Here is an 8,019-nt window from a genome sequence, read left to right on the forward strand (position 1 = left end):
TGTGACACAATCATAATTATGAAATATCTTCATCGGTAAATCCTTAATTAAACAGTTGTATTGGAAGTCTCCAAAAGTTGGACATAATACTTGAACCAACCCGAATAAAACAAATTCCATTTAAGTTGAAAATCAAAAGCACGTGGATAATTAACTCAATCCAACTTTAACATAAATTAACATTAATCCAACATGATACTGAAACTAACCTAAATAAAAATAAATTCAATTTAATTTAAAAATAAAAAACATGTAAATAATTAACGCATCCCGACTTCAATATAAAATTAAACATTAACCCAATCTCATATCCAAACCAACCCAAATAAAAGAAATCCGAACTCGAATAAACCCAATCCATCTTAAATTGAAGGGAGCCAAACTCAAAATCACAAGACTAAAATATTAGCCATCTTGATTTAAAAAAATAATCTTAATAGGGTTATAAAGAAGAAGATAAAAGAGATAGGTAGGGTAATAGAACAAGAGGGAGAACGTGCTCTATTTGAAGCAGATCTGGATCAGCTGTCCTCATATCAGTTTACTACTCAATTATAACAACACCCAAGTCACAACACAGCTAGACTTCAAAATTAACAGGAGAGAGAAAAACAAAGTCATCATCTTTAAGAGATAGAAAGAGAGAGGATCAAACACAAAATCATCTTTGAGAGTGAGAGCTCAAAAACACTAGTACTACTATACTAAATACTCTCACTCTCCAATCCAACTCAAAAACAACCCCAACAAAATATAAACCCACAAAAATTAATTCATGGGTTTTCATGCTGCTAAAATTTCTGCTACAAAAAAAGAAGGCGGTGGTTTAGCTAACTTTTTATAGTAAACTCTTGCTCATTACCATAGTCATGCTGATGCACCAACTCATTCTATTTATCGATTTTGAGTGTATAATTAAAGACTACTCATAATTTCATTTCATGGGGTAAGTACTAAGTACATAGTATAATTTTAGTTTTTTATTCTGAATTTTTTATGTGATGATAAGAAAAAAACATTAGATGCAGAAAGTTGGAAATGCATGGGGGTAGGGAGAGCTCAGAGCTGTTGTGCAATAACTTTTTTGGTTCACTAAGATATGCTTTTTAATTTATTTTTTTGTGAATTTTTACCTTTGAGCAAATTAAAGGGTACAATTAGCTATCCATACTTTCTCTCTCCTCTTTTTGAAAATTTCATCCTTCTTTTTCTCATCACCCCACGAGAATACAGCTTTTTTAACGCTTTGAGCTTGACTTTCATAACCACTATCACACTCATTTTTTCCTCTACTTCCTTTTTTTTTGGGGTTTTTTGTTATACTATTATATATAATTTATTTTTGTATTTTTGCAGGAACAAGAGAAAAATACAGTAGGAGTGAATTAAGCTAGATTCAATTGAAGCTTTTGCTAAATTTGGTAGTTGGGGTGTTTTGAGTATTTTACAAAAGAAAAAGTGAAAAATTGGTGGGAAAAAAAATGGATCCATATGAAGCAACAAAAGTAGTATTTTCAAGAGTACAAAGTTTGGATCCAGAAAATGCTTCAAAAATAATGGGTGTTTTACTTATTCAAGATCATGGTGAAAAAGAAATGATTAGGTTGGCGTTTGGACCGGAGAATCTACTTCACTCTGTAGTTGTTAAAGCTAGGCAAGAATTGGGTATTCCCCCAAACACGCCCTCTACTCCTCCTACTCCATCTTCAAATAATAATAACACTACTACCAATAATAATAATAATAATAATAACAATAACTTTTCAAGGCAAAATTCCACATCTTCTTCTAGATTTGTTCCTAGTGGTATAAAGATTCCTACCTCTCTTACTCTACCAACACTTGCTAGTCCTTCCTCTACTTCTTCTCATTCTCATTCTTGGGGAGCTTCAGTTTTCTCTGATTTATATCAAAATCAAGACGATTTAATGAGTCCTATATCGTCGTCTGCTAATTATGGGAACAACCTAAACTCAACCATTACATCTTCGACTTTGAACCCGTCTACTCCGCCTTTCTACGCTACTACTACCCGTCGTGGCGGGAATATAAGTGTTCCAGGAGGTGAATTCTTGATGGATGATGTTCAGTTGCAAGAGCAGTTGTCATTTTTGAATGATCATTCTCCTACTCTTCGGCCAAAGAGTACAGACCTGTATTTTAATCCACAGGCTGAGCTTGAGTTAGGTGGTAGCGTTGCCGACTTCGCTCATGGAGTCGGCAACGCTGGGTCCTCCGCCTGGGGGGTCAATGGACTAGCCCACAGGCGGAGTTGTTCAGTTAGTGATATTAACTTGGGGTCGTTGTTGGATGACCCGGGTTCTGGGTTAGGATGGAAACCATGTCTATACTATGCTAGAGGTTTTTGTAAGAATGGTTCTAGCTGTAGATTTGTCCATGGTAGTGGGATGCTAAGCGATTCTGATTCAGCCGCGGCTGCTGCTTTAGTTGGGTCTCCTTCCAAGATGGAGATGATGGAACATTGTCATGAGCTTTTAAGATCTAAATCCATGCAGCAACATAAGCTCATTGCTGCTGCCATTGCTTCAGCTTCTTCTTCGACTTCGGCTTCTGCTTCTTTCCCTTACTCCATGAACAAGGGATTAAGCTTATTTGCTCAACAGCAACAAAATGATTCACCAAGGTAACGGTCTTGTACTATATATATTGTAGTACTAATAATAGTAATAATTAGTAGCAGCCTTTTGAAGAAGCTTAATTGCTGACTGCTTGATTTTTATTGCTTGTAGAGCGGCTGCTGCAGCAGCGGCTTTGATGATGGGAGAAGATTTTCACAAGTTTAGTAGATCCCCGAGGGGGCTTGAAAATGGCCGGGGTGATTCGAGTCCGGCTTCGAGACAGATCTACTTGACTTTCCCAGCTGATAGTACATTTAGAGAAGAGGATGTTTCCAATTATTTCAGGTTAGCTTTTAACATTGACAAATGATGATGTTCATGATGTTATATTATGATTATTCAATATGATGATTTATGTTATATGATTTCCTTGCTTGTTGCTTTAAATTCCACACCTTATCATTTACCGTACCCAAAAGATGAAAAACAAACAAGGATGATAGTTTGTTAATTTGATTTGTGTTTTATTGTAGCATCTATGGGCCAGTGCAAGATGTGAGAATACCATATCAGCAAAAACGCATGTTTGGATTTGTGACCTTTGTTTATCCGGAGACTGTCAAGATCATACTAGCTAAGGGTAATCCTCATTTTGTTTGCGATGCTCGAGTTTTAGTGAAACCTTATAAAGAGAAGGGTAAAGTCCCAGATAAATTCAGGTAAATTGTAGTCTAATTTCCTCTCTAACTTGTGATTTGATAATTTTATTGCAATTTTGGCTTAGACATTTTTATTTATCTGCAGGAAACAACAGCAGCAACAGATGGAAAGAGGGGAGTTCTCTGCATGTAATTCTCCCACTGCCATTGATTCTAGAGACCCTTTTGATCTCCCACTTGGTAAGATAGATACCCAAAAAAGTAGAAAAAAAAGTCTTTTATTCTCCATATTGAAAGTTTGAAACATATTTGTCAAATTTAATTCCTTTGTGATATTAATTCTTTTTCTAAAAAAAATTTATAGGGGCAAGAATGATGTATGATACACAATACATATTGTGGAGGAGGAAGCTGGAGGAGCAAGCTGATTTGCAGCAAGCTTTGGAACTGCAAAGCCGGAGGCTAATGGGCTTGCAACTCCTTGATGTGAAGCGAAGTCATCACCACCGTTCGCTCTCCACAGGGGCTCCGCCCATACATTCGCCGACACAATCTCCGAATAGCATATTCAATCAAGCCCTCCTCAGCTCCGACCGGAGCAGTCCAGATGCTTCAGATGGTACTCTAGCTTATCTCCTTTCGCACACTTTTAAATTCAGTTCAGAAAATTTAGTGCCAAAATGTTGAGTGATTCAAAGGCAGCATTTATTACAGTAATTTGTCAAGTTGTTGAACAAATTTGCATTATTTTCTGTCCCAGAAAACTGTGGTAGCCCTCCACTTAATGAGGCCAAACAAGCATTGCAGCAGGCTATAAATGAGGCAACTGACAGAGAAAAAGAAGGTTCAGTTGGTGGGGAGGATAATAGCAACAATGGCAATGCCAAGGAGAATCCCTGTCATGAAGATAACAATATCAGTTTACCTGAAAGGTGGCTATCTTATTTTTACATTTTTTATATAATAAATAAATCAATTCAATTCAATAATTCCTTTTATGAGTTGCCATCTTAGTAATAATAATGTACATAATGTGAAAGCTTGTTATTGATACTTGTTGCATGGCCTTGCTTGTCTTTTTGTTGAAAATTGAATTAGATTTCTAAACAAGAAATAAGAGACTGGTGGGATCCATTCAAGTAAAGCTACACAAAGGCCCCAGTCCACATAGACTATGTCTCAAACATTTGATTGTCTAGACCATTTTCTTTGGAAAATTGGAAATTTGTTTTTGCCTCATAGTTGCTTAATTACTTGAATGAGTAACTCTCGTAGGAATCTTCAAAACATGTTTGTTTATGCCTTTTATTTGCGATGATTAATGTAGCTTGGAGCACAATCTCCCGGATAGTCCCTTCGCTTCCCCTAAAAAAGGAGGGAGTGAGTACATGACCACCTTTGCGGGTAACACTGCTGGGGGTAGCAGCGGAGTGGAGGCGTTGTCGAATCTAGCTGCAAATAATACCTCCAAAGCTTCCTCTTTCCATCCTGGTACAACTGCATTGGACATGGCTCCTTTCAAGTCATCATGCTACTTCCAAATGCCTAGGTACACTTGATGCAAAGTTCTTCTTTCCATTATTATTGATATAATGAGGGGGAAGGACCTCATAAAAAGTTTTATTCTCCATGAATCAATCAAATCATTGGAGCTTAAAAAAATATGAATAATGTAAAAGCTTAGGCTTTTTGAATGATGATTAATCATGGGGGTAAGTGTAAGGGCTCCACCATTTTGAAAGTTGGAGTCACTAGATTGAAAAAAGCCCTAACATTATGCTAAATCTATCATTCAAACATAATGTGAATACTTTTGTATATTCTTTCCTAGACTAAATTGATTCATGCATCTATCTCTACTACTCCTTGATTGCTAATTAGTGTTGGACTTTTGGTTCAGGTTTTCCCCTGGTCATGGTGCTATTGGTATGTAGGTTGCGGCTAAAAGGCGAGGTTTTGGCTTATTAATCATTAATCTAGGTACATCATTATCACTAAGTCTAATCAAATCATATTGTTGTTAATATCATTACAGAATTTGGAAATTTCTTTTATGTAATACTCTTTTGTGTTTTTTCTTATAACAGGGAAAGATTGGGAAGTGTCACCAAGCCCATCAGCCAAAGTCTTGTTTAAGGGAAGAAAATGAAATAAAATAAAACAAAGTTACATAAAAAAAAAAAAACCCTTCACCATCAGCAAATACTGCACCAAAGTTGTTAGTAGTTCTATTAGAAGAAGTGGTAGTAGTCCCATCATTACCATACAAATTGCAATACATAAAAAAAAGGAAGTTAGAAAACAAAGAAAGAAAGAAAGAAAAGAAAGAAAGAAAGAAGTGGGGTCAGCTTATTTATGCCCTGTTTGTTTGTTTGTTGCACTACTATTGTTCCCATCTCTGATTCTGTAGTTGGAAGTTTTGGAGGTTTGGACCAACAGGTAATACAACCCAAAGAAAGTGAATCATTAGTGTAATTTTTACTAGTAGTAGTATAATTTTAGTAGTAACCCAGTACTGTAATTGTCATCCTTCCCCTTCCTTAACCTTTCATCCTCTATTCATGGGCTGTAAAATTTTTTTCCTTTTGAAAGATAGGAGAAACAAACAAGCCCTTAAAAATTATAGGTTTTTAATCTTTGTTATTAGGATAAACAAACAGTCCTTGTACAGCCAGGCAAGCACAAAGTCAGAAGCAAAATAGCTTTTTAACAACAGAATTGAAGTTGGAAGGTTGCCACAAAAGGGAAGGAGTGAAGCTAAAGATTGAAGTTCTCAGCTCATCAGCTCAAGTATAAATAGTATGGTTTTTTTTTTTTAAGAAAAAAAAATAGGGTTTATTAGTTGCTGTTATTAATGTTATACTCTTTGGAAGAAAAAAAAAAAAGGAAGTTATTTATGATGGATCTTTGTAGTCTGTGGACTTCTCCAAACAGATGATGAAAGAAAATAGATAAAATGAAGAAAAGAGATTAATGAGAACAGCCTCTATTTTTGTGCAATCCAGCTATTAAAGCATATACTGTGTTCCTTCTTGATATAGGACAATTTGTCTCCTTGCTGCAGCTTCATTTCTGCTACTATTACACAAGTGGGAATTTGTCTTTTTTCCTTCTTCTTTTTCATATACTACTTACTCTATCCGTTTCTAAATAAGTGCAACACTTTTTGTTTCCACGTTTGCCAATGTAGTATTTTAACCATTAATATCTTCAATTATCAATAAGTAAAAATTATAAAAAGTTGATATTAAAAAATTCACATTCAGACGCATCTAACAAGATCTCATATGATTATATTTTTCCTAAAATGTAAATCACCAAAGCTAATCGAAGTTTAAACTGTGAATAGTAAGTACTATGCAAATGTTGCACTTATTTAGGCTATTGCATGGACATGTATCATATGTGTGGAGTTTGTGTCTATGTAAATCAGTAGATGGCAGCAATTGGGGTGGGGGTGATTAATTGCATGAGTAACTGTTTGATATGAAAGTTAGGTCTTTTTTTCGACTTATTTTCAGTTTACTTACTCTCTGTATTTCAGCTTCTTTCGGTTTAATTTCAGTTTTTCTCAATTCAAAAAAACGGGGTTTAATACTCCTTTCGTTTCAAAGTAATTGTTTTTAGTGTTTGCAAATAGTCTTAAGTGTTTCTTTTTTCTTTGTGTATAGTGGTGTCGGAAATTAATTGCATGAGTAACTGTCTGATATGAAAGTTAGCAAATTAATTGTTTTTAATGTTTGCATATAGTCTTAAGAGCTTTTTTTAAGTGTATAGTGGTGTCATTGTTTTTGGAGAAGTGAACGTCATGAGAGATGTAGAGATATTTGTTTTATTGAAAGAAAGGAGAGGTAGGTCACATAGAATTAGGCTTAAGCTTGAAAAAGTGGATCATAAATAAGAGAACATAATTAATTTATAACAAGTCTTTTCTATTTATCAAAGTGTTGCAATTTTTGCTGAATAGACCCAAGAAAAAGAAGAAATCATGTAATTATTTTGATACGAAAGGATTATATATATTTCAGTTCAGTTACAACACAGCTCATTTTAGAAGCTTGTTATTATCTCTGTTTGTTCTCTAAAGATCCATTATCTTCATCTTAAACAAAACATTAGTTTGATAAACATATAGTTCGATAACTTATATAATGAGTTTTAGTTCAAAGCAAATTCAGGTGAATAGAACATATCTTAAACTTCGGACTATGAAACCACCCATTTACACAATTGTACCCCTGATATTTATAATGAGTATGGTAGATAGATTTCTGGATCTTCTAGAGTTGTAAAATAACTTTACAAAGTAGAGTTTGAGCAATATTAACCATTGAATGAAAAAACAATAGCTCATATATTCTCTTTTCAAAATTCCTTCTATTTTATTTCATCACAAGTCAACGCAAAATTTTTTCGTTCCACCAATCTGAACCTTTGATTTTAAAATATATGATTAAGATATAACTTTATCTTGTAGAGTTATACTAGAGTTATACTAAAACTCTAGAGGATTCAAATTCGACATATAGCAAATGAAGAAGGAAATGAAAGTTGCTACTCTATGGTCCATGATTGTTAAAATTGTAACAGGAAAGAGAGGGTTCATTGACAACAGAGAAAAGTCACATGGGGGAGCTGACAAATACATGTGGGGTCTAAATATTAATATTATTGTTATAATAATTTTCATTTTTCATCTGTTATATTTAAAAATAAGGGGCAGAAAAAAAAAAGGACCCATTAGTTGGGTGTTGGTGTTTGATGGTGAGACGGACCCATGT

General features: G+C 34.5%; 1 protein-coding gene across 1 annotated transcript; it reads left to right on the top strand.

The window, feature by feature from the left end:
• Positions 1–432: 432 nt before the first annotated feature.
• LOC104887442 (zinc finger CCCH domain-containing protein 53) lies at positions 433–5,423 on the top strand. The gene is made up of 10 exons (XM_010672068.4): positions 433–946; positions 1,357–2,644; positions 2,751–2,924; positions 3,113–3,298; positions 3,384–3,478; positions 3,603–3,857; positions 3,999–4,170; positions 4,566–4,787; positions 5,139–5,218; positions 5,326–5,423. The coding sequence occupies exons 2-9, from the start codon at positions 1,482–1,484 to the stop codon at positions 5,170–5,172; spliced, it is 2,301 nt and encodes a 766-aa protein (XP_010670370.2). The 5' UTR covers positions 433–946; positions 1,357–1,481; the 3' UTR covers positions 5,173–5,218; positions 5,326–5,423.
• Positions 5,424–8,019: the final 2,596 nt, after the last annotated feature.

The sequence above is a fragment of the Beta vulgaris genome, chromosome 2 (assembly GCF_026745355.1).
Source record: "Beta vulgaris subsp. vulgaris cultivar EL10 chromosome 2, EL10.2, whole genome shotgun sequence".
Taxonomy (NCBI): Eukaryota; Viridiplantae; Streptophyta; class Magnoliopsida; order Caryophyllales; family Amaranthaceae; genus Beta; species Beta vulgaris.

What these genes read in the sequence shown, in the direction of transcription:
- LOC104887442 (XM_010672068.4), top strand. Translation starts at nt 1,482, where the DNA reads ATGGATCCATATGAAGCAACAAAAGTAGTATTTTCAAGAGTACAAAGT. An exon ending in GATGTTTCCAATTATTTCAG is followed by an intron (nt 2,925 to 3,112) that starts GTTAGCTTTTAA and finishes GTTTTATTGTAG; the next exon opens with CATCTATGGGCCAGTGCAAG. An exon ending in AATATCAGTTTACCTGAAAG is followed by an intron (nt 4,171 to 4,565) that starts GTGGCTATCTTA and finishes TGATTAATGTAG; the next exon opens with CTTGGAGCACAATCTCCCGG.